A 25,527-nucleotide genomic window follows, 5' to 3' on the forward strand; every position below is an offset into this window, starting at 1 on the left:
TGTTAAATTTTCAACAACAAAAAATTTAAATTACCAAATAATAATTTAATTTGTGTTGTTTTGTTCTTTTAGATCAAGTTCATATTTTCTGACAAAACTGGCACTTTAACACAGAACATAATGAGGTTCAGCAAATGTTCCATTGCTGGAGTTTGTTACGGGTACAGTGCTCTACATTTACTTTACTAGAACTTGGTGGGACTACCTCCATATAGATCTTGGTTGTTTTTTTTTTGGTGTCCATTGATAATCTAGCATTGCCTGTCTGAATAGTTCTCTCTTAAACTAAGTATATATGCTAGAACAGTGCAGCAGGATGTAGATTCTAATATTAGCTTCATCTCTGTTGCCAGCCACTTAGGTTTTAACTTCCTCCCTCAAGTTTCAAGCCTCCTGGTTTTGGAATTTGGGTTGGTGGTGGAATAGATTCTGAGTAATGTGGGTTATAAGCATGTGTTTCCACAGCTAGACCACTCCATGGTAGTTGGTGACTAGACACAATACACCAGTCAACTTTGCTTATGTTTTGCATAACTAGCATTATTGATAAGGATACTTAATCCCCCCTCAAATCCATTGCTACCCCTCATATCATAGCATTAATTCTAACTTGTGAACATGGGGGTTTAAGCTATTGATAAAAGAAAATGTTTTGTGTCAAAAATCTATATTAAATGGTGTGATCATCAGCTTATTTGAATCACATCTGTTAAATTTAGTGGTCATTAGAATTAATCATTTATCTAATATAAACCATCACTTTTGTTGAACGTGGTTTTTATCGATCCCTAGGGACAATGCTGAGAGTTCTGTCCAGTTCAAAGATGACAGGATATTGCAGAATCTCAAGTCCGGCCATGTATGCTTTGTTTCTTCATATACCTAGTTCATTATTAATTGTAAAATAGTTACACAGGTTTAAGATTGTTTAATTGAAAGTTAACTTTTAATGTTTGCACAGTTCTGAGATGTTATTATTCAAATAGAATAGAGAGAGAAAATTGTTTGTGTTTTTAAATAAATGTCAATGTGATGTGTTTAATTTTGAGTTTAATCAATACGTTATATGCATATGTAAAAATATTTTGAATTTTATGTCCAAAATTGTAAATGTCAACTGCTATAATTCCAGTTTTAATGTACATAAATCAGTTTATAAATGTATGTCTTAACAGGCTACAGCTCAAGAAATTAATGACTTTTTAACCCTGCTGTCTGTGTGTCACACCGTTGTACCTCAGGTGAATGCCACAACAGGCGAGGTGAATTACCTGGCCTCCTCACCAGGTATTGCAACAATCTTACATAGCTTGCTGCTGATTGGTTTATCACAAAAGCAATGCACAGTATTTTTTTATTATAATCTGATATTTACTTGATTTGTATTTTATAGTAATGTTTTAGCAAAACAAAGCTCAGTGTTTTTAAATGTCAAACTTGAGGTTTAGATTTTTGTTTTAGAAAAGTATTTTGATGAGACTATACGGTGTTAATTAAATATCTGTGTTAATTACTTAATTAAACAAAACAATTCAAAGTATTTTTTTTATTTTTAGGTTTTATTTTCAAAATAAAGTTTTTTGTTAAAGATATTCAACATAATTTTGTATCCCTGCTATTTTCTTATTTTTTAAATTTAAAAAAATAACTTTTTTAACTAAACGAATACAAATTGTTTGAAACTTGCAGATGAAGCAGCTTTAGTGAAAGCAGCTAAAGATTTGCAGTATGTCTTTACAACACGGACACCAGAAAATGTCATTGTCAATGTAGTAAGTTTGTGTTAGCTGTTCTACTTAACACCAGAATATGCAGTAAGCTTGTGTTGCCATGGCAGCTTTACTTATTTAATAAGGTTTGACTGCAAATGTAACAAAATCTCTACTTTCAGATGGGGGAGCCTAAAACATATAAAATACTTAGTGTTCTAGAATTTACAAGGTAAGACAATTATCTCATGGACTACTAATAGAAATATGTATAAGTCATAAACTTGTTTACTAGTCATGTTGCTTATAAAAAGATATACCCAAAAAAGAATATTGAGAGTTGATTGGGAAGACCATAGAAAGCAATATCACTAATTAGTTAATTCATTTAAAAATAATAACTTAGTTTACTTGTTTCAAATTTGCTTGTTTAATTTCAGTAAAAGAAAACGGATGTCTGTGGTAGTGAGGACACCAGAAAATAAGATTGTCTTATTTTGTAAAGGCGCGGTAAGTAATTTTTGTGTGGCCTAATGGGCTTAGCTATGTTGGTAAAGGGTTGAGGGAAGCTGGTTGTGTTATCTGTCCACCATAATTGTCTTGTGTTCTCTTATTTTTGTTGTTGACTACCATAATTGTGTTGTCTGTTCTCTTAATTGTGTTGTTGACTACCATAATTGTGTTGTCTGTTCTCTAGATTGTGTTGTTGACTACCATAATTTTGTTGTCTGTTCTCTAGATTGTGTTGTTGACTACCATAATTTTGTTGTCTGTTCTCTAGATTGTGTTGTTGACTACCATAATTGTTTTGTCTTATATTGTAGGACAATGTGATCTATGAAAGACTAGGAAGTCAGGACTTCACAGAAGAAACCCTCAATCATTTAGAACAATTTGCCAGCATTGGTAAGGGGAAATGACTCCTTAAATAATTCTCAAAATAAAATTTTATGTAAATGTCAAGAATGGAAATAAGTTGGAAAAACAATTACACAATTTTTAACGTTATTATAATTATTGAAAGTAAAAGTTTTAAAGGGACAGCTACATTGAAAGTTTATTTTGTAATGAATATTGTTTCAAAAAATTTTAAAAAGGGAAAAAAAAGCAAAGGTTTCTCATGTGTTTCAGGCCTGCGGACCTTGTGTATAGCAATGGCTGAAATTACTGAGGAATTTTATGATGACTGGTCTCACACTTTCCACAAGGCCAGCACCTCCATACAAAACAGGGAAGAGAAGCTAGAACAAGCTGCTGAACTTATTGAAAAAGTAGGACTACTTTTATAAATGAAAGAAACATTGATTACTTTTTTTTTTTTTTTACTAAATTAAAATAGTATTTATTTTTAGAACAGGATTTTTTTCTTGTGAAAAAAATTATCTGTACTTAGGCCTTATTGTTATTATTGCTAATCTAACTAAACTTCTCTTATTGTTTTGTTTAGGATTTACGCCTGATCGGGGCAACAGCTATAGAAGATAGGCTACAAGATGTAAGCAATTGTTTGTTTACAAAATGCTGTTAATTTATAGGTTTTAATCATTTGTTTTGCTATCTCTTTAAAATCTGAAACCTCTTACCTGAATTAATTTTTGTAACCTGAAAAGACATGAATGATGTTACAAACTGTGAATCACTGGTTAGGGGTCATCCATTTATGACATCCACACATTTTTTTTTATTTTGGACACACACCCACCCACCCCACACCCACCCACCCCCCCCCCCCCCCCCCCTTGTCCACAAAAATCTACTTATTTCCCTTATAAAAGTCCATACGCGTCCACAAAAGTCAATTTTTTTCCGACTAAACCCACCACCCCCCCCCCCCCTCCGCAGTGTGGACGTCATAAATGGATGACCCCTTATATATTGATATATTTAATTATTTTAGTTCATGTATTTTGCTCTGTATTCCAAGTATTGTCATGTATTTGCCATGTTTTAATTTTAGTCTCTAATCTGCTATACAAACATTAATAAATATGTAATCATGGCACATTAGCATAATTAATTTGTTCTCCTCATCAACATAAATTAACAAATCTGTTATTTCAGGGTGTGCCTGAAACTATTGACACCCTGAGTAAAGCAGACATCAAGATCTGGGTCCTAACAGGGGACAAGCAGGAAACTGCCATCAATATAGGTAGGACATTGTTTTATACATAAACACCTGTACACCACCTACAATTCAGGTAGGACTTTGTTCTGTACACTACCTACAATAGAGGTAGGACTTTGGCTGCATACCACAAATGGCCTGCATGATTTATTTATTTATTCAGTAGCTGAAAAATTAAAGGCAGGTCTGGGTAAGAATGGGATGATTCCTTTTTATGAAAAAAAAACTGCTCCAAAATCTTGTCCTAAAAAACTATTTAATTCAAGGGGACTGGTTTAATTTTATTTTGATATATACGCCTGGTTATAAATGTATCACTTTAAATTTTTCTGTTATAGTTTTAAATGTATGATTATTATTTTATTCCCTTGATTGATAAAACATTTTGCTTCACTATTCCAGGATACTCTTGTAAACTACTGAATCAAAATATGGATCTGATCATCGTCAATGAGACCTCATTAGATGTAAGTCTTAAGGGTAATTTAATGGTTAGCTACCCCCTTGGCTTCATAAACAATTGAGCCTTAATATATATTTGTAATTCTTTGTTTAGTTATTCTGAAATATAGTATAGAGTAACACAAAATGGTATTACAGGATGTAACTTTATTATGATTTTTTTGAGAACGCAATATCCTGTGTATAAACATTACCTAAATAATGCTAGAATATCTGTAGGAATAAAGGTGTTCTAAAATGTATGCATAATAAATTATCCTCCTGCACACTAATTACTTATTTTAATGCAGTAGAGTATGTGCTGTGCTGATGCTGCATGTTTTTGTTCTGTTTACACACATTACAAGGTTTTTGTTGTGAACACATTAATGTTACCTGCTTTTGTTCTGTAGAGTACACGAGATGCTTTAATTCGCCACAAGGGCCAGTTTGGAGAAAGTTTAGGGAAGGAGAATTATGTAGGACTTATAATTGATGGCCAAGTAAGTTAAAGCCTTGATCTTCATGTCAGTTATAGAACATAGACATTAAATTGTAAGAGTAATAGCTAAGTAAGTTCCAGAAATGAGAGCCAAGTAAGTTAAAGAACTAATATCATTTATTGGTAGTAAAATAGGTGTGATTAATTAAAATAATCTGGTTCTAAGTTTGTGCCACCTGGGTGTGTATCAGTTATTATTTGCCGGTGTCTCTAACCCTAGTCCAACCATGACTCTAACCCTAAAAGTTAAAAAAAATCAGCTTGATACTAGACTGCTATTGTTTCTAGAATAATCAAATGCTCTGTATAATATCCATATTTGTGTACTTGAATTGCCTGACTAATAAGGAACTTGTTTTTCTTTTCAAGTCTCTGAAATATGCCCTAACCTGTGATTGCAAGCAAGACTTCCTTGAAATAGCATTAAGCTGTAAAGCTGTTATTTGTTGTAGGTCAGTCCAATACATAATTGTTACACTATGTGGATATGTAAGTCTTGTTAGCTCCATCAATCAAAACTGCTGTTTTGTATTCATCATAGGTTGTTAATTCAATATTAAACTTTTCTCAATCATTTTTGTTATTCAACTATGTATAATGTTCAAATAATTTTCTTCTAAAGAGTGTCACCACTACAAAAAGCTGAGCTGGTTGACTTGGTCAAAGTGTCACAAAAAGCTATAACACTGGCCATAGGAGATGGTGCTAATGATGTTGGCATGATACAGGTAACTATGGCATTTCTTGGCTTGGCTAAGACCTCATAGAAGCTGTTTGTGGGATAAATGCACTTTTCTGTGTGTAGTTTACATAGCATAGTTGAGTGAAATGCTCAATTATTAACCCTGTTCCAGTTCACATTCATACAATTCCTAACAAATTTACCATTGTACAATTCCTGACAAATTCAGCTTACCACAATTCCTGATGAATTAATTAACCTTCACACAATTCCTAACAAATTCTCCCTCTTACAATTCCTGACAAATTCACCATTGTACAATTTTTGACAAACTCACCTTCATACAATTCCTGACAAACTCACCTTCAAACAATTCCTGACAAATTCACCCGCATACAATTCCTGACAAATTCACCTTCATACAATTCCTGACAAACTCACCTACATACAATTCCTGACAAACTCACCTTCAAACAATTCCTGACAAATTCACCCGCATACAATTCCTGACAAATTCACCTTCATACAATTCCTGACAAACTCACCTACATACAATTCCTGACAAACTCACCTTCAAACAATTCCTGACAAATTCACCCGCATACAATTCCTGACAAATTCACCTTCATACAATTCCTGACAAACTCACCTACATACAATTCCTGACAAACTCACCTACATACAATTCCTGACAAATTCGCCTTCAACAATTCCTGACAAACTCACCCTCATACAATTCCTAATAAATTCATCTCTCTAGGCTGCCCATGTTGGTGTTGGCATCAGTGGAGAAGAGGGTCTGCAGGCAGCATGTGCATCAGATTATTCAATAGCCCAGGTATATTTGTAAACAACATAAATAATAGATACAATACATTTAAAGTAATTAACATAACATCTGATGTTGATTCAATTTCAAGTAAAATTAACTTTTTCTTCTCACAGTTCCGTTTCCTTCAAAAACTGCTGCTGGTTCACGGAGCGTGGAGCTACAGCCGTGTTTGTAAACTTATACTTTACAGCTTCTATAAGAACATATGCTTGTATGTGATACAGGTAATGTGTTTTTAACTTATTAGTATAACATACATTATTTAATTATTGTGATGGTCACTATACAAGGGAGGTGACTATGTCACTACTATATCCAACCAGTTTAGGCATAGCTGTTTAGACAGGAGAAAATCGGTATTATAAAATATTAAAATTGTTATATTAGTACAATATTGAACTTAACATTTCTTTCATTTGTAATAAAATTCTGCTTCTTTTATATATATATATAAATTGTATTGACTTCATTGATTTGATTTTACTATTAAAAAATATTTTTAATGGTATAAATTTCATGTTATAAGTTATTTTTGCTATTATTATACAAATGTTACATATGAATAACCAGCTTTGTTGCCAGGATGTGTGTTCATGCTAACCCTAATTTGTTGACAAAATATACACCAAACAAATTCCTTTCAGTTTTGGTTCACAATGGAAAATGGCTTTTCAGGCCAGGCGCTGTTTGAAAAATGGTCTCTTGGATTATACAATGTGGTATGTGGCCCAAGAGAAAAACTGGGCCCCATGCTTGTACCTTAGATTCTCTTTTGTGTGTGTTATTTTTTTACATCTCCTATATTCCTAGTTGATAGTCTGTGTCACTTGATTTTCACAGTGCTGTTATTTATGTAGATATGAGGCCTCTGTTATTTTAATAGCATAGAATTTCAGGTTGCGAAATCAATCTTTGAAATAAATCAGTAGTAAATAAGTTTAAATGTTCACAAATTTGATTTAACAAATCAAATAAATATTAGCTAGGTTCCAAAGACAGAGCTATTCTTGTATTAAACTTTTTGTACAGACAAAATATACCCAATTAAATGAAGATTTGCTACATGCATATACATAGATGTACAATAGACTTGCTATAACCTAAATTTACCTGATTGACAAATTGTACATTAACTGGTAAGACAAACTTGAAGCTTAACATTATTTTCAACACAAGTTGTGTTAGAACTGCACGTTTTTGTTGCAATGTTGTTTTGTTCTCTTTGTTTGAGCCTGGTTCTTATTTTTGTGTGACCCATTAATTCTCATTAGCAAGCCAGAGGTTCACCGCCAAGATCACAGGTGTAGATAGTGACCACTATGACGTTCATTACTGTGTTTCTCTATCTCTAGCTTAAGTGTAAGGTGTTGCTGAGCTCTACTATGTGCCTACAATCTAATCAGCTGACAACAATACTTACTTTTTTTTTCCTTAAATGCTTACACAACTAATGTATGATTTTATAAAATAGTAACTAAATATTTTCACAGCCTACGCAATAACAATGATGTTCTGCTGATTCCATTGTTTGTCTAAGTTGAAGAGTCAACACCTTTTAGTTGTCTTGAAATAATTTTATTTGGTGTATTTTTGTTTTATGGTTATTTCCCCTTATCCCATGTGACAGTTTTGGTTTCAACTGAGCAATGGCTATTCAGGTCAGATTCTCTTTGAAAGGTGGTCACTAGGTCTTTATAATGTGGTATGTATCTTTATTTTATCTTTATTTGGTTTTTAAATAGTGACTAACTACCCCTCTGAAAACAGTAATAAACACAATCTGACATTTAGAGAGAAAAAGATATAGTTCTAAACACTCACAAGATAAACACAACATCTGAGATTTCAAACTTGAAAGAAAAATTTAGAAAAGGTTGTAATAAAGATTTTTTAAGCTATTTATTATTGATCTTTTTTACTTTGTTTATTCTAAAAGACTTGGTTGAAACATCATTTGTTGTGTTTATTTCATGTTTGTATGCCTTTGGATTGTCATCCTCTCAGTTCATTTAAATATTATAGTAGCTCCCTTTAATTTAATTAACACGAGAAAATAAAAATTTCTATTTATGCTGTATTATATTTTTAGTAGCCTATAAATATTGAATCTTAAAAACCACAATCTTATAAAAAAAATCCTAGCTAATTCCAAATCATTACAAATATAATGCTACTCAGATGTATGTGTAGTACATACCTAAAAAGCCATCCTTTTAAAAAAAAATGACCTTTTTTTTTCATACCAGTCTCTAGTTGTTTTTTATTGCAAATAATTGCATGCTAAAGTGTTGCACGCAATCGATTGCATGCTTTCTTTCTGTGTTTCTGAATGAAATGCTAGATTTATAATAGTCGCAGTCTTTTTAAAATGTTAACTTGGAAAGTTGCATACCTTTTAAAAAAAGAAAACCTGTTGAAGTATGATAGTTAAAAGCATGGTCAGTTTGCACTTGAACTCAAGAAAGTTAAAACACTTAATTGTTATGCTCTAGAAAGTTTTGCATCAATCAAATTTTATAAATGTAAGTAACTTGTATGTTGAAAAGTGAACCAGCTATTAAGGAAAGTGTGTACTAATGTCTTGTTTGATCTGGTTGCCTAGATATTCACTGCTGCACCACCTTTAGCCATGGGCTTGTTTGACAGATTCTGTTCTGCTGAGACCATGATGAAAAATCCTATTTTATATAAAGATTCACAAAATGGCGTCCTCTTCAATGTTCTGGTATGTTTGCAGTTTGAACATTTTTCTCTTTGGGGCTAGCCATATACTCAAGAACTATGTTACCAAAGTACAATCATTAACTTCATGATGGGAGAGAACTAAAGGACCCCTGTCAAAGAATTTGTAAAATAATAAAAAAAACAGTCAAGTTAACTGTCATTTCTGATAATACAGATTTTGTATTCTTTCCTTAGACATTTTGGATCTGGATCTTCAATGCTGTTTTCCATGCAGTGGTGCTGTTTTGGATGACTGTAGCAACACTAAGAACTGGTATGTAATGCTAGCTGACCATTGCTAGTATGGTTTCTGGTGGGGGGAGGGGGGGGGGCGGGGCTCAATGGCACACATGATAAATTTAGTTTCTCCAAACTTTTAAAATATCTGGAAAATACCAGCTTTGGGAAAATAATTGTAATTTTACCAAAAAAAAATTATTTGTAGACGTAAAAAAAGGTGGATTGCATGATCATAAATATGACTCGTGGAAAAGCTGATGGCAATTTTTCTGGTTTTAGATATAGCATTTTCTGATGGCAAAGTTGGAGACTACTTGTTTTTAGGAAACTTTATCTATACAGTAAGTCTAAATTTTTTAAGACTTTAAGATTTTTTCAGTTTATGACAAAATAGCAAGTACAAATCTTTAATAATCAAAATAAAACATCTTAACAATACTGAATGTATAAATAGAGCCATAAAACCCTTGAACCATAAATATGTGTTGTGAGCAGGACTTGCTGTTTAACTAGACTAGTTTCTTGATTTAATCAACTAAAACCATTTGCAAATATTTCACAGTATGTTGTCATCACAGTAAGCATTAAAGCTGGACTGGAAATAGTGGCTTGGACCTGGGTATGTCATATCAATTTTGATTCATAAGCTTTTACATTACGTTGTGGGCAAATTACTCTAATGAGCACCTTAAATCTTCTTGTGTAACATTTTATATTCCACTTCTTTTTTCTTAAGTAGTGTGTGTGTATAAATCTTCATATTTTACAAGCCATCTGATGTTTAAAAAAAAAAAAGAAATGTTTGACTTCGTTATCTCTGTTATGCTTATATAGGCAATAATAAAAGCCTACTTCTTATATCTCTTTTGTTGTGTGATTAATTAAATTATATCTTGGCTAATTATTTATCATTTACTTTTTCTTTTATATCTTCTTTCTTCTTCGTTCTAAATTGTAATGTTGGATGGGATTTCCTCCAACACAGATTGAGTATTATAACCTGTTATACTCCATATAGGCCATTGAATACAATTTCAGCCTGCTTTTCTTTTTGGGTTTGCTTCCATAGCCTTTGTCAATCCAAGAACAAACTTCAGGCAGCAGTTGTTTATTTTAGAGTTTTCTCCTAACTGAGTTGCTGTCCCCAGCTATCAATTTTCATTTGCCCGGGGTTTTAAACTTAGGACTTTACAGCTATGCAACCATGAGCTTTACTGACCCAAACACACCAACCCCTTTTGCCTGGTTCTTTCCTCTGCTCTTAAATGTTCAAAATTTTCTTGTTTCATCATAAAATATGAGACATTCTATTAATCTAACCCGCCCTATTTTAGTTAGTTACATCTCTATATGACTGGAGATCTAAAGTACTTTAATTATTGTCTTCCCAAAATTAGATCTAATGTATTTTAATTATTGTCTTCCTAAAATTAGATCTAATGTACTTTAATTATTGTCTTCCTAAAATTAGATATAATGTATTTTAATTATTGTCTTCCCAAAATTAGATCTAATGTATTTTAATTATTGTCTTCCCAAAATTAGATCTAATGTATTTTAATTATTGTCTTCCCAAAATTAGATCTAATGTATTTTAATTATTGTCTTCCCAAAATTAGATCTAATGTATTTTAATTATTGTCTTCCCAAAATTAGATCTAATGTATTTTAATTATTGTCTTCCCAAAATTAGATCTAATGTATTTTAATGATTGTCTTCCTAAAATTAGCTGACCCACCTGGCAATCTGGGGGAGCGTTGCATGCTGGTTTATATTCCTGGTCTGCTACAGTCATATTTATGAAATAGTGCGCCTCTCTCCAGAAATGATTGGAATGGTTTGTTTCTCTTCTTGTTTTTTAATTTAGTTTAATTTGGAAAAAGTTTAGTAAAATAATAACCAAAAGCTTAGTAAGTAAAATAATGACCATTTGTTTTTTAAATTTAAAACTTATGTAGCTGCTGTATAAAGACTTAAAAAAACTGTTGAACAAACCAGTGTTTGTGTACTTAGTTTTAAAAAGGCATAGGGTCATCCATCAATGATACATTTAGTGTATAGTAAAAGCTTTTTGTTTTGACTTTGTGTCATTTTGACGGGACTTGAAAAGTGGATTTAAAAAATGTAATGTAGTAAATTTCTTAAAAAATAAATTACCCATAACTTTAATTTTCACTAGAATTAAAATTGGGTGGGGATGAAACATTTGAACTTAACCGAGGAGGGTAGGGTCAAGCCTGTTCAAATTGTGTGTCAACATTTATGTGCATTGCCTACTGAAAAAGTATAAAAACATTAATGCCTGTAATCTGAAACCTAGTAGATCACTAGTTTTGTGATAATTCCAACATAAATATACAAAAAACTTCTAGAATTTAATTTTTAAAATTCCCTATCCCAAAACTCACCCTGTTCTTTAAACCCCAGAAAGCAGTCAACTAACAGAAGTCAGCAGTCATGCTAGTTTGGTTATTCTGCTGACTTAACCAAGGTTGTAATGATTGACTCCATTGATCATCTGATGACCTTTGAATGTTTTCTCTCCCCCAGGATCAATATGTACTCGGCTGTTCATTATTTTGGTTGGGTCTTCTAATCATTCCATTTACAGCACTGCTGAGAGATATCGTATGGAAAGTGTGAGTACTCAAATTGAATGGTGTACGCTGATTTAAGTCACTCTCTTATGAAGAAAATTTAACTTTTTTTTTTAAATGCACAACAAATGGTGTGGTGTTTGTGCAGTGAGGTAGTAGTTGATGAGACCAGGTAGTTGGTAGCTGGTGAGACAAGGTAGTTGGTGGTGAGACCTGGTAATTAGTTGGTAGTGAGACCAGATGGTTGGTGGTGAGACCAGATGGTTGGTGGTGAGACCAGATGGTTGGTGGTGAGACCAGATGGTTGGTGGTGAGACCTGGTAATTAGTTGGTGGTGAGACCAGATGGTTGGTGGTGAGACCAGATGGTTGGTGGTGAGACCTGGTAATTAGTTGGTGGTGAGACCAGATGGTTGGTGGTGAGACCAGATGGTTGGTGGTGAGACCAGATGGTTGGTGGTGAGACCAGATGGTTGGTGGTGAGACAAGATGGTTGGTGGTGAGACCAGATGGTTGGTGGTGAGACCAGATGGTTGGTGGTGAGACAAGATGGTTGGTGGTGAGACCAGATGGATGGTGGTGAGACCAGTTGGTTGGTGGTGAGACCAGATGGTTGGTGGTGAGACCAGATGGTTGGTGGTGAGACCAGATGGTTGGTGGTGAGACCAGATGGTTTGAAGGACCTCACCTGGAGATTTCACTTGGTTTGTTGATGAGTTCATATATTTCAAGCCAAGTGGGGTGTAAAAGATACAGAAGATGAGATGTCCGTAATAAAATAAGAAACCCTAAGATTAATATAATACTCTTACCCAGTCTTCTTCTTTTGTAAAAAAAAAATAAACAAAAAAAAAGTAAAGTTACCCTTTTGAAACTTGTCTATTGAACTGGTGAAGTAGAGTTTAACTGTTTCTGTGACATCTGCCTATTTGTGTGAGTAGGGTACCCATCATAGCTGGGTAAACTCAAAGACGTCCTACATACTCAAGCCCATGACCTGAACATGAGGCTTTCAGGTTTACAGGCAATTGCTCTACCATATGACCACCCTGTCCCATCTTCATTGTTTGCATTTGTTGTAATTTATGTATTGTGCTATAAATTGTGTTACCTATTAAAAATGTCCCTAAATCATAATAGATGTACATTAGACGGATGAATTGTAACTTAGTCATTAAACAACTTTCAGCTATTAATCTAAGAAATATATATCCTCCCAATAGACAAAGCTAATGATTTTCTGTTTTATTTTTGTTGCACAACCATAGATTTAGGAGAGAGTTCTTCAAGACCCATAGGCAGTCAGTGCAAGAATTAGAGTTGGCCCACAAAGAAATCAAGATAGAGTCGGCACTTAGGAAAAGATTGAGGTGAGCCAGTTTGCCTCTCCTTTTGTTGCTTCCTCTGTTTTCCTTTGCCTGCCCCTGTGTTGTTCTGTGTAGCTTGATAGTAGGATGATGTGACCAGGGAGCTGATCTCTTGGGCTATCCTAGACAGAAAAGCCATTTGGTTCTTTTTTTTTCTCTTAAAGTTAAAGCTTCTTTTTTTTTACCTTAGCAAGAAGAAATAGAGAAACATTTTATTATTACTTTAACAAGAATTATTATATAACCTGGTCATTTTCCTAATCTTTACAGTAACTTGTTTCATTGAATGATCTTTACCCAAACTGATTTTCTTGAACCACAGCCTTGGTAGGTTAGACAAATATTCAACTACTTTTATTGTAAATCTTTCTAGCTTGAACAGAATCCAGTGAGTAGTTTTCCAGTTTCTTTGTAGGTCAAGGTTGAATGATGATCCTTAGTAGGTCACTGATGAAAAATTTGCCTTAGATCAAGGTTGAAGGAAGGTCCTTAGTAGGTCATTAATGAAACATTGCTTTAGTAGGTTAGATTGAAGGACTGCTATTAATTATCTGCCCATGATTTGTTAACCTGTTATGTAGTATTGTGCTTCGTTTTTCTTTTATGCTATTTTGATGTCAGCTTTGTATTTTCTAACTTTTATTTTTTGCTAGCAATATCTAAAGCTTAGGCAACTGATAACATAGTTGTCTAACGAATTTAAATGCTACAGTTTGATTGAATACACAATTGTTCTTGCATTAATATTTTTATTTACCAAGTTAGTTGTGTTCATTTGTGTTTCTTGTATAGTAATTGAAGATGTAACTTGTCTTTTTTTTTTAATGGAAATCCCATTTCGACAAATTTTTCCTCCCCAAGTTTTGATGAATGAAATTTTTGTTAAATATATCAATTTTGGTTTTATTTAATCAAATGTTCCCTTTCAAATTTATAATTTACTCCCTGAAAATATAAAAAAATACCTTTGATTTGTGGTCAGAAATATAGTATCCAGTATTGAACAAAACTTCCTTTTTTTAGGTCATCGGTTAAATTTTGTCATGTCAGTAAGTTATATGTAAAATAGATTTGTATACTTGTTAAATTTTTTATTTTTGTAACAAAAATTTTCAATGAATCATTGTAAAAGAAAATTGTCTCTTGAGATGTAATTGGTCTTGTAAATACAGTTTGTTTTATTGTTCATTACATTTGTAATTATATTAAAATATTTAGATTTCATCTGCTTCTTTTGGAAATGAGATCATCATAATATATGCAGTGGCAAATGTTTTAAAATGTATTTGTTCAACACAAAATTCAAGGAATGTCTCAGAGGCATTTGGTGATGGAGTACTTAACCAGTAACGTAGTATCCCAGCATTCTCTGGTAGCTTCCCAGCATTCCTTTGTGTTGTTGTTGTGAAGTAGTAGTAAACCCACGTGGAGCTCTAGACATTGACACTGACTTTTTTGTGTTTCCAGAAACAGGTGTTCAGTTCGAATTCGTGCTCCAAGTACGGAGACCTCCGTTTAAACTGATTGAAGAGATCTGTTATTTTACTCATTAGCATTGAGAGGTCTCGTTACCGTAGGAATCACACCCCCTGTTGTGAAGTGGTACATCTCCAACCTTCACTCTGAACACATTGGCTGATATGTGAGCATGATTTAAGAAAAAGTCATAGAAGTTTATAAACCAAAAAAATAGTTTTAGTTTTCATTTCTGATCATTACTCATTTTTTACAACATATATCTGACACTTATTGCTTTTAATTTTAACGTAGCCCTATTTTATGCAATGTAAAAAACCTCTAGAGATTATTGTTTTAGTATTTTTCTGTCACCATTTTGGCTGTCTTAATAAGTCATATCATGAAATACCACCTATCTTGCTTACAGAGCATTTAACAACCAAATTAAGTAAATGTTTTGAATAAAAGGGGACCATTCAATTATGTTATCATCCATTTTTAGCCGGTACTTTGTTTTGTAAGATTTAAAAGAAAATTTAAATATAAGTAGCATTTTAAGTCATTTTTCCATATTATTATCACTTCAATTTCAAAGTAATTAACAGTAAGTTTACAAAAATGTTTTCAACATAAGAAAAAAAGGAAGCCTTCGTCACAACGTCATCTTGTAAGGTAATACACTGGTTATCTGGTTTTAAAGTGCTGTGATATTGGGGTAGGGCACATGAAGAGCATTTATAAATCAAAACTAAAAAAAAAATGTAACAACTCTTTTTGTTGGGAAACAATAATTCTAAAACTTCTGTCTTTTCTCAATCATGCTCACAGATTTGCTAATATTTTACAGGCTCAGTGTACTAAGTTGGGTTTCTCTTACTCCTTCCAAGTAATGTAGTCAAGAAGAGTAGTTTTCTTTATCATTTTTGTTAGTGAAGCCAATGTTAAAGTAAATAATTACTGACACACTCTTGTTAACCACAGTAGGAGGTTCACAACCCATCCCAACAGAATTGCTGTGGTCTAAACACTCTTGGTTCAACCAAGAGTGGCAGACCATTAGCAAATCTCCTGAGGTAAGAGAGTTTCACATCATAACATTCCAAAGGTCTCAGCTCTTGAGCAATATCCATATGATAGAAGATAAAATAAAAAGGGCCATCCATAAATGACGTCAAGCTTTTTTGGGAAGATTTTAACCCCCTCACTCACAAAAAAACTAGACCCCCCCCCCTCTCTGATAAAATGTTTTCTAACTTAATATGCTTTTAACTTGTTTTTAATGTAATAGACAATACTTTAGTGGCTTAGTCTTCTTCATTGTTAAGCTAAGGGGAAAACAGTTATAGATGTAGGCTCTAAAATAATCAGAATCAAATTATTTGCAATTTTTTTAATGTACACTTATATTTTATCCACAACAGTTGCTAATAGCAAATTGATTCAGATAAGCATATTGTCATGTGATGTTATTTGTTAAAAAACCAAACTAGGATATTATTAAAACTATATGGTAATAAAAATGTTATAATACAACCATCAGTCATGCTACATCACAAAGGTTCGTTCCTCTCTTCCTCTTGTATATGGCTTTATTTATGGTAGGCCCCTGAATGCTGTTACATAAATCATGCCTGTTGCTTTAAAGGAAATGAATGAATCTCTATAATGAGAAAAACAGTTAATAAAAAAAACAATGATTCATTTTCCTACTTGTTAATTTAAACATTGTCATTGTTTCCTTCAGTAAAATTCACCATGATACCTCAAACTGTGCCATGTAGTTCTATAAAATATTTGCCGTGTACATTCTACCCATCTAAAAGTGTATACTTCCATTTCTTTTCATACACATTTTATAAGGCAAATTTTTGCACTTTGTAAATAGATAACTTTTATGTATATAAAGATTGCAGTATTAAATTGTCAGTCATAGAATAAAGATTGCTACTCCAAGATATATTGAATAAACTTTGCTGCGCATGAATTGACTTTAACTTGTGATGCATAGTTGTTGACAATTACTTACATCAGTTTGGTGGTTTTAGTTTGGTTTTATATTTGATTTTAAGAATTTTCTGGATTAAAATTACTCACATGATTTTGTTTTGATTACATTTTTATGGTTTTAATTTTGAGAACTTTTTTTAACTTTCGGAATGATATCTTTGCTATTATTGTTGGAATGTTAAAACTATTGACGAAATGTTCATTTTACTTTTTTTATGTATGAATTATATTTTTATACTAAGTGTTATTATCAATACAATTCCATTATTGAAGGTTTTTTTCAGTATTAGGTCTTAAACCTTAATATGACACCTTCAATAATTAACTGATTGATACTTCTGTTAACAGTTATTTATCTTCTTTAAAGCAGGTTCTCCATATTTCATGGTTACTTTAATTCACTTTAAAGCCGGTTCCTTATTTTTTTATATAGTTTTATAGGTTGTCCTACAACACCTACAGAAATTTGGGAACAGTTGTTCCAAAGATTGTTCTAACAGTTCTATTTACATTTATGTCCTCCACTTGCCACATTTCCAAGTTGTTTGTGTATAGTTTCTGTTGAGTTGTTGCTGTTTTTTTTTTTTACTTAAATACCTTTTTTTGTTTCTATAGTTTTTAAAAAAAGTGGTTGTTTTAGTTGCTGAAAATCAGTTTTGTAGATGGACCAGAAAGATGCGCTAACGGAAAAATGTGCAATGGAAAACTGCAGATACAATGTGTGCAAGGGAATTTATTTTCTCTAACTCAATCATTTATAGACCTTAGCAAAGAATGACTAAACATTCATTGTAGCATAATACAACATTTTTCATCAAAATATTACTCATTGAAAGTGTATCAGTATAGTTTGTATTTGCACATTTTTCTCCTTGCGCGGTTTTCAGATGCACATATTTCTGGGAACCAATAAGTACAATAATAGTTGTGGTTTGGGTTATTTAGCAGTAATCAAACAAATTACATTCAAATATTAGTTAATACACACTCTAGGGCTGTATTTCATATAAATTCAAGCATTTGATTAATAATAGACATAGCTGTTGATTTAAATACTAAAAATATTTGAACTCAGAATATTTTGTTTCATATTTGAAACAGGTTTTTTAAAAAACTTTATTATTCATTGTTTTATTTTATGTTTATTGTTCATGGTATTGTAATTAATGACATTTTGTTATGCTATAATAATATAATGAGATGATTTAGGGAATTTGATGTAATTATTGATGTCATTATTTTTCAGACCAATCTCTGAGAGAGCAAGACTGTTAAGCAGAAACTTGATAAACCTCGGAGACCGCATTGTGGGTGGGGCACGTAGGAGCCAGGCCAATGCTTGTAAGTCTCTTCAAATGCGTACTCATCTTGGGTGTAGATGTGAAATTTTAATAACTCAGTGTTTTAATTTTTGCATTACTGTAGCTTTAGCAGTGGCAGAAAAAACATATTTAGATTAGCATGTATGGTTAGTGTTACGTTTTTATAGTGTTTTTATATTAAACATTTTATATTTAGTGTTGTGAAAGCGAAAAATCATATCTAATAAAAATCTTCCAAGTATATGTAAGCATATAAGTTGATACAGTTTTTAACACTGCACCTCTTCAAAGCTTTTAGCTGTTGGCTATATTTTAAAATAATGTCTCAATATATTTACATTTTTTCTTGATGGCTTTTTGCTATATTAGTTGCACATTTTGTATGCTAAAAACAATTTGATCATGCTTAAATCTCATCTAATTGTTTTGTGAGTGAAAGTATCATTTGTAAGTTTCAGAAGGGTAGGAGATATTTAGAATCTTAGACCTAGATACATAAAAAAAAAATGTCTGTAAGTCTAGATTATTTTTTAGCGCATCAAGAAATAATTAAATTATACTCCTCCACCAGCAAACATTCTATTTTGTTAGCTGTTCTTTGGTGCATCCGGACATTCTGTTTTGTCAGTTGTTCCCTGATCTAGCAGGACATTCTGTTTTGTCAGTTGTTCCCTGATCTATAAGGACATTGTTTTGTCAGATGTTCTCTCACCTATCAGGACATTCTGTTTTGTCAGTTGTTCTCTGATGTATTGATATCCTATTTAGTCAGTTCTTGTTTTGTTGAATCACAACCTTCTGTCAGCTATTCACTGATGAATTAGATAACAATGCCAGCTGTTCTGCAGATTTATTGATATGTTTTAATATTCATAAAATCATTTGATTCTCTTCAACCTAAAAGCAACTTTTGAAATTTTAGTTAAATGGTTTTTTTTTTTGAGTTACTGTTATTTCACAAAAAATCTAATAACGAAAATAGAGCATATCAAACTTAAACATAAATAATCAAATAAACATTTAGTAACAGACACTGTCATGTTAAGAAAAATTAAGATAAAAATATTTTCATATTTTTTATCTTTGTGCTGCATTAGTTTAATTTTTGTTTTGGGCACAGTAAGTTATTCCTGTTAGACACAGAAGGGAGACAACCAGTGAAAGTGCTGCCTACTTGAACACAATATTCACCAACCCAGCTGCTTAAAGCTATGTCCTATGTTTTTTTTTTTGTTTCTTTTCTTTTAAAGCTCCAGAAACTGGCACAGCCCGTGCATGTAAGTTTAGCTTTGCTTGATGGCAAGTTTTGTCTTAATGTAGTGATGGCCATACCCATTGTTTTTAGTGTTGGTTCCAAATCACTGTACCCTATATAACCTAGCATCAGTGTACATTAACAAACAGGAAAAGGTGGTCTCTCATTATTGCATTGCCTTGTCTGTTATGCTGTATATTTATGTATGACCTATTCAAATTGTCTCACTAAAATCTAACAGTCTAATAAATATATCAACAGAAATAACGTGTGTACCCCTTTCACAACGGCTTTTGGTTCATTGTTGTTCTAACTGGTACAATAGCTGCCTCAGACTTTTAACTTTCCACTAAACGCCTTACGTAGTTTCACAAGTTTTACTAACCCTGCCCAAAACCAGGTGAAATGATTACCCATTCTAGCACACCACATCCTGCTAAAACAATATATGCACAATAAATATTTTTTTGGGAGTATTTTTTATATAACATTGATTGTAATTATTATTTTTATAACTCAACCAAAGTTTTATTTTTTAAATACGTTTTATTTGTTTTTTTATATAAAATTTAGTAAGTTAATTTTTTTATAATAATAATTTTTAGCAGCCTTAGCAAAGCAACACAAGTTTGGTGTAATTTAATGATTATTGGTGACCAGAGAGTATTGGATAAACTGTAAAAATCCTTTTTGCAGGTCTCGAAGAGATTTATTTTTGGTGGCCCTTTTACTTTTAGTCGTGTGTACCTTGCATTCAGTAGTGTGGTGATGGGGACCATAAGTTACCCAATTAAACATTTTTTTTAAGAAACATGACTTCTGTGAGAGATAATCACTCAGTTCTGAAATATTTTAGCTCTCGGTTGTTAAAGTTCTAAGAACATAGTAGAATTGTTTTAGAATACTCTGTTGCATAAACTCATAAACTGTTTAAAATTTGGCTTTTTATGAATAGATGACAATTTTCTCCACTTGCACTTTTAAAATTCAAAACTGTAAAATGTGTTTGTTTTACTGCTGTTTTTAAAATGTTTTTTGTGTGCTAAAAGCCTTTGCAAGTGATAAGTAACAAAAAAAAATTTCAAAATTATTTTTCAGATGTACACTAATTTATTAATAAGATTTTATTATAAAATAATTTAAAATTATCTTCCTCACCTATGTTGAAGATAATAAATAAACATTCTGAGTAACTTCCCTTTCTACATTACACTATAGATAGCAATGATTTAGAGGAGCCCCCATTTACTGTAGGGCAGGAACTTGCACAACATATAGGCCAGGACTGTGGTCTGTTTGGTATTTACAATGGTAAACTTTTTCATTGTTTTTAAATGACTGTTAGCTTAACTCAAGTGTAATCTCTCATAAACTCTGAAATATAACTGGCATGATAAAGCAATAGCTTCTTACTTAACTGTGCTTCGTGCATACTCTCCTCAACAACTGACCAATTTAACAGTGATTGGACTACTTGCTGTAAGCTTGTGTGTGGTCATATAACCATTTTAATTTACCAGTTATGCAGCATTTTTTTTTCATCTTAGTAGCATCATTTTTGTAAGCTTATTCAAATAATAATTGCTAATGAGAAATATATATATATATATTTAAAATAAATATAATTTTTTTTTAAATTATTTAAGGGAATACAATGTTGGGTTCATGATTAAAAGAAGAGTCATAATTAGTTGATTTAAAGAAGTGTGATAATTAGTTGATTAAAAGAAAAGTCGTAATTAGTTGATTAAAAGAAGGGTCATAATTTGTTGATTGAACGAAGGGTCATAATTAGTTGATTAAAAGAAGTAAAAATTAGTTACTTATTGGTAATTCGGCTATTAAGAAATAGTTTAATTGGCGCAAACGTCCATTCTGAAAAATGGCTTTCTGTCAAATGCCTGGCACACATAAATTCCACACAGTCTGCATTGGTACTGTGGAAGGTTTTCAGCTATGTGCTTGCCCTAATGAGCTCTGGTCTGGAAGCAGTTGTGTACTGGTGCTGATGGTATCTGTAGTTGGAGTTGTGTACTGGTGCTGATGGTATCTGTAGTTGGAGTTGTGTACTGGTGCTGATGGTATCTGTAGTTGGATTTGTGTACTGGTGCTGATGGTATCTATAGTTGGAGTTGTGTACTGGTGCTGATGGTATCTGTAGTTGGATTTGTGTACTGGTGCTGATGGTATCTGTAGTTGGAGTTGTGTACTGGTACTGATGGTATCTGTAGTTGGAGTTGTGTACTGGTGCTGATGGTATCTGTAGTTGGAGTTGTGTGCTGATACTGATGGTATCTGTAATTGGAGTTGTGTACTGATACTGATGGTATCTGGAGTTGGAGTTGTGTACTGGTGCTGATGGTATCTGTAGTTGGAGTTGTGTACTGGTGATGATGGTATCTGTAGTTGGAGTTGTGTACTGGTGATGATGATATCTGTATTGGTAGGCAAGCAGCTCATTTAGCACATGTATTTGTCACTCAACATAACATAAGAGCTTCTTATGTAATCTTAGCAAATTTTTTAGCCACAAATACCCTGAATTTAAACAATTTTAGCTGACTTCACAACATATCAGTCAACTGAATCTAAACAAATGCTTTTATTTTTAACGGGGGGGGGGGGGGGGGGAATATGTCTAGCAACCTAGTATTTGTCCTTATATCATTCAAAAATTACTTCATCATTCAAAAATAAAGTAAAAAATTATTTGCATTTTTTCTGAAATACATCTAGCATCCTTAGATAACTTAATTATCTTGTGAATCTGGGCAAGAAGGGGTAATGTTACTAATCCCACCTTGGTTTTATATTTCATCTAATTATCTACCATTAACTAAAACTTCTTGATGAGGGGAGAGAACAGGAGTAGTTTCTCATTTAAAAAAAAATGATCTGACCAAACCCACAACTGTTGACTTGTATGTCCTGTTCATGTTGTTGCTGCTTTTGTTTTTTTTACATTATCATTAACCCTCCCAAACCATTTAGCCTGGCTTATACAAATAACATTCCCTGTATTAATTTTTTATTATTACAATGTATACTTTAATGATTTTTTTCAACAATTCACATCCTCCCAATCATATCATACAAGCATAAAAAAAACTCAAAACATGATCCTGAATGATTTTTTTTTTTTCATACAAAATGTACGTTATTCTTGTTGACGGTTATTGTCATTGAATGTAGTTTGAAAACATTTCAGGAATTGACCTTGTGCAAAATTTTCATGTAGTGTAATGTTTTGTCAATCTATATTTTTGAAAGATGTTGGTTTTTCTGTTTTTATAATTTTTGGCATTTCTCTTTGAAAGCAAGGGAAGTGCTGCTAGCCACGGCTAGAAATGTCAAGATAGTTAAAACTTATCTGCCCATCTCATAGCTCTAGCAGTAGCAGGCTCCATTGGCTCCCGAACTATTAAGTCTAGTAGGTTCAACGAGTGCCTGTCAATAGGTATTCTAAATGAGCCGAAAAATTTAAGCCGGTTTTTTAAATTTTTGGTCGCGTTGCGGCATCGCGCGGCGGTCCGACCCCATAACACATACGCAATTAGAAACCACTGATTTAGAAAGAAGAATGGTAGCTCTGTAAGATGGTATAACTTTACCAGCTGTATAATATAATTAAATGCTAAAAATGTTCAATTTAAAATTTTAAAATGATTTTTTTCCATGAAAAAATAATTTTACAGCCGCCAAAGTTGCATATTCCGAAAGGGCATCCAATTTGCCATAAAACTGTTACGATTTAATGAACACTCCATGTATGGGGTCGGACCGCAGTAAATGAAACCAATGTATACAAATCGCGACGACCCGCATCTAAATTTCGCCGGCTTGAGTCAAGATTTTGTTGAATTCCGGAACACCCGACCTCGGTTCAGAGCAAGATTTTGTGTTTATTCGTTGATTACAGTGGATTTAAAAGCACGTGCAGGTAAGTTGAATGCACATTATATTACTAGCTATATTCTATTTATTTATGATTAACTGCTGCTTTAATACATTTGAATATTAGTGTCCGCTTATCGGTAATTGCTCCACGCTTAAAAAAATTTTTTCCAAAAAATTATCTAGCCTTTTTTAAAAGTCCGTTGTATTTAATTTATGGTCACTGAAATAAAAAAGGAATGCACAATTAAATCAAAAAGATGTTTAAAAGGATGATAGAATTTAATTTGTTTTAGTAAATTATGTTAGTTAATAACATCGGCCCATTAAACTATCAATATTTTGTCGATATTTCAAGCCGACTGTCCGCCATGTTTTTTCTTACTTTCGCGTAGTGTCGGGTTCAACTATTATATTACCGCAGCGGTTAACAGCATACTTTCAATTTATTGTAGCATTGCTTTTCTGTCTTTCCTAGTTTAATAATAGTTAACTATTCTATATATGTGCAGCAGTTACATTAAATTTTAGAATATTACGATCTTTTACATTTTTTATCTCTAGATTTATTGTACAGACGACTTAAAATAAAATGTAACCCCCCTTCCATAATAGTTTAGTCCAAAGTTGTTTCTAGATTTAGTCTAGATCTACTTAGATTAGTTAGATTCACTATTGCTTTCATATTAATAATATTTAGTAGTAGAACTATCTATAGTGCTTACATTTAATATCTAAAAAGCATTGAGCAGCATTACTTTTATTATTATTATTATTCTATTTACAGAGCAAGATATTAGCATAAAAGAAAGGGGAAACTCATTGGCCTACCAAACAATTTGTATTGTTGTGTAAGCAACAACAGGACTCCTGAATACTTTTGAAGGAAACCATATGTCAAATGTTAGTATTGTATGCACTTTGCTTATTATTTATAATGATGTAATGTTACATGATTGATATCTAAGTTGGTATAAAGATATACAGGCCTGCTATATAAGTCAGTATAATTAATTGTTTTAATTCACAGACATTTTCTATACTCTGGACCAATGGAAGGATCCCTTACTACTACGATTCCATAATTTGATCTGTGCTGCCAGTTCACAATCATTTATTACAATGCTACTCCAAACCATGAAGAAGACAAACTCAACCAGGATTTTGACTATTAATTAAAATGCTACCCAACCTCATAGAGAACTTTCCCAATCAGAATATTGACCTGTCTTTTTGAACCTGCTCTAAGATTTCTGATAATTGTATAAGTTAGGACCTAGACATTTCCAGAAGTTGACTTTGATCAATAACTAACTAGAAGAAATAAATATACTAGTAACAAGTAAATTTATGCTAAACAAGTCATGATTAGGAACCAGAGTAACAAAACTAGATGAACATCACAACTCTATTAGGGTCATTTAAAAAGAATTTTAGTTTAGTTATCTTACTTCATCAGTTTTTAAAATGCATGGAATTTCTTCTTTTTATAGTATATAAGTAAAGAAATAGTAGAGTTATTCAGTTTTTCATAACAAAGTAATGCTAACATGTTTCCTACACAATTTATATTACTTTCTTAAAAGTAAGAACACTTTTTGCAAAATGTTAGGTAATGAAAATTCTTGATTTTGGGCATTAAGGAAGGATGCCTTGTATTGTTTTGCAGAATGATTATTTTATGTTTCTGTGTTTATTATATATTAAGAACATCATGTGCTTTAAGTTGGTGTAAAATTTATTGAGATACCTTACTTAAATATTTTTTAATCATTTTTTTGAAAAAGGATGAAATTTCTAATTTTTATAAACTGACCTTGCTGAATCTGGTCTCGCTAATTACTTTCTTTATTAATTCTTTACCTGCTTATTTCATATTAACATGCTTTGAATTTCCTTTCTTAGAACATTTATATTATTAATGTGGCTTAATTAGTTGATTTTCTATGATTTTTTAAAAATGACTGTAAATTAACTTTTTGTCTCCCTTTTTGTACTTTGGTAAAATTGTGCTTTGGCTCATTTTTATGTGAATAAATTTTCTATTTATATCTGTCTGACTACCTTGAAAAAAATTGGGTTTGCTATTTGTATTACTGGCTGTGTGTGCAAGAAATTTGAGAGTTCTAACTTAGTTATTTTAAAAGTTAGTAGGGGTCTCAAATAGACCCTTTACTGTTAAAAAAGCGAACGCATTTTTTGAGTTTTAAAAAATTCATAACTTTTTTAAAAATGGACATACATCAATAAATTTGGTGTTTCTGTTCTGATGAAAACAGTCTCTATCAGGTGGAAGTGTTAAATTTTATTTAATTTCATTATAAAAATTTCATTTTGAATACCTACTGTCAAGCAGGTTCTTATAACTG

The 25,527-nt window shown here is 32.2% G+C and overlaps 1 protein-coding gene and 1 long non-coding RNA gene across 16 annotated transcripts in view; both read left to right on the forward strand.

Moving 5' to 3' along the window:
• The window catches only part of LOC131942062 (putative phospholipid-transporting ATPase IA), a 68,480-nt gene that overhangs the window by 37,218 nt on the left and 5,735 nt on the right, over window positions 1-25,527 (forward strand). For 8 of the 15 annotated variants that reach the window (XM_059301751.1, XM_059301757.1, XM_059301750.1 and 5 more), the window contains 27 exons: window positions 73-161; window positions 793-859; window positions 1,176-1,287; window positions 1,690-1,772; window positions 1,892-1,941; window positions 2,150-2,219; window positions 2,534-2,615; window positions 2,841-2,980; window positions 3,157-3,204; window positions 3,771-3,861; window positions 4,240-4,304; window positions 4,692-4,781; window positions 5,150-5,232; window positions 5,403-5,508; window positions 6,223-6,300; window positions 6,408-6,518; window positions 7,922-7,996; window positions 8,897-9,019; window positions 9,214-9,292; window positions 9,538-9,599; window positions 9,821-9,877; window positions 10,989-11,096; window positions 11,810-11,898; window positions 13,124-13,225; window positions 17,934-18,028; window positions 19,260-19,286; window positions 20,483-20,575. In XM_059301751.1, coding sequence (XP_059157734.1) covers window positions 73-161; window positions 793-859; window positions 1,176-1,287; window positions 1,690-1,772; window positions 1,892-1,941; window positions 2,150-2,219; window positions 2,534-2,615; window positions 2,841-2,980; window positions 3,157-3,204; window positions 3,771-3,861; window positions 4,240-4,304; window positions 4,692-4,781; window positions 5,150-5,232; window positions 5,403-5,508; window positions 6,223-6,300; window positions 6,408-6,518; window positions 7,922-7,996; window positions 8,897-9,019; window positions 9,214-9,292; window positions 9,538-9,599; window positions 9,821-9,877; window positions 10,989-11,096; window positions 11,810-11,898; window positions 13,124-13,225; window positions 17,934-18,028; window positions 19,260-19,286; window positions 20,483-20,575 — 2,275 coding nt within the window. Of the gene's footprint in view, window positions 1-72; window positions 162-792; window positions 860-1,175; window positions 1,288-1,689; window positions 1,773-1,891; window positions 1,942-2,149; window positions 2,220-2,533; window positions 2,616-2,840; window positions 2,981-3,156; window positions 3,205-3,770; window positions 3,862-4,239; window positions 4,305-4,691; window positions 4,782-5,149; window positions 5,233-5,402; window positions 5,509-6,222; window positions 6,301-6,407; window positions 6,519-6,938; window positions 7,014-7,921; window positions 7,997-8,896; window positions 9,020-9,213; window positions 9,293-9,537; window positions 9,600-9,820; window positions 9,878-10,988; window positions 11,097-11,809; window positions 11,899-13,123; window positions 13,226-14,689; window positions 16,744-17,933; window positions 18,029-19,259; window positions 19,287-20,482; window positions 20,576-25,527 lie in introns of those variants that run through there. The other 7 variants (XM_059301762.1, XM_059301761.1, XR_009386704.1 and 4 more) reach the window with 6 other exon arrangements.
• On the forward strand, window positions 22,981-25,499 carry LOC131942071 (uncharacterized). The gene is made up of 3 exons (XR_009386705.1): window positions 22,981-23,204; window positions 23,946-24,061; window positions 24,189-25,499. It is a non-coding gene; the product is annotated as an uncharacterized LOC131942071 (long non-coding RNA).

Source organism: Physella acuta, unplaced genomic scaffold (genome assembly GCF_028476545.2).
Source record: "Physella acuta isolate Inbredline_101_S28 unplaced genomic scaffold, ASM2847654v3 ptg000386l, whole genome shotgun sequence".
NCBI lineage: Eukaryota > Metazoa > Mollusca > Gastropoda > Physidae > Physella > Physella acuta.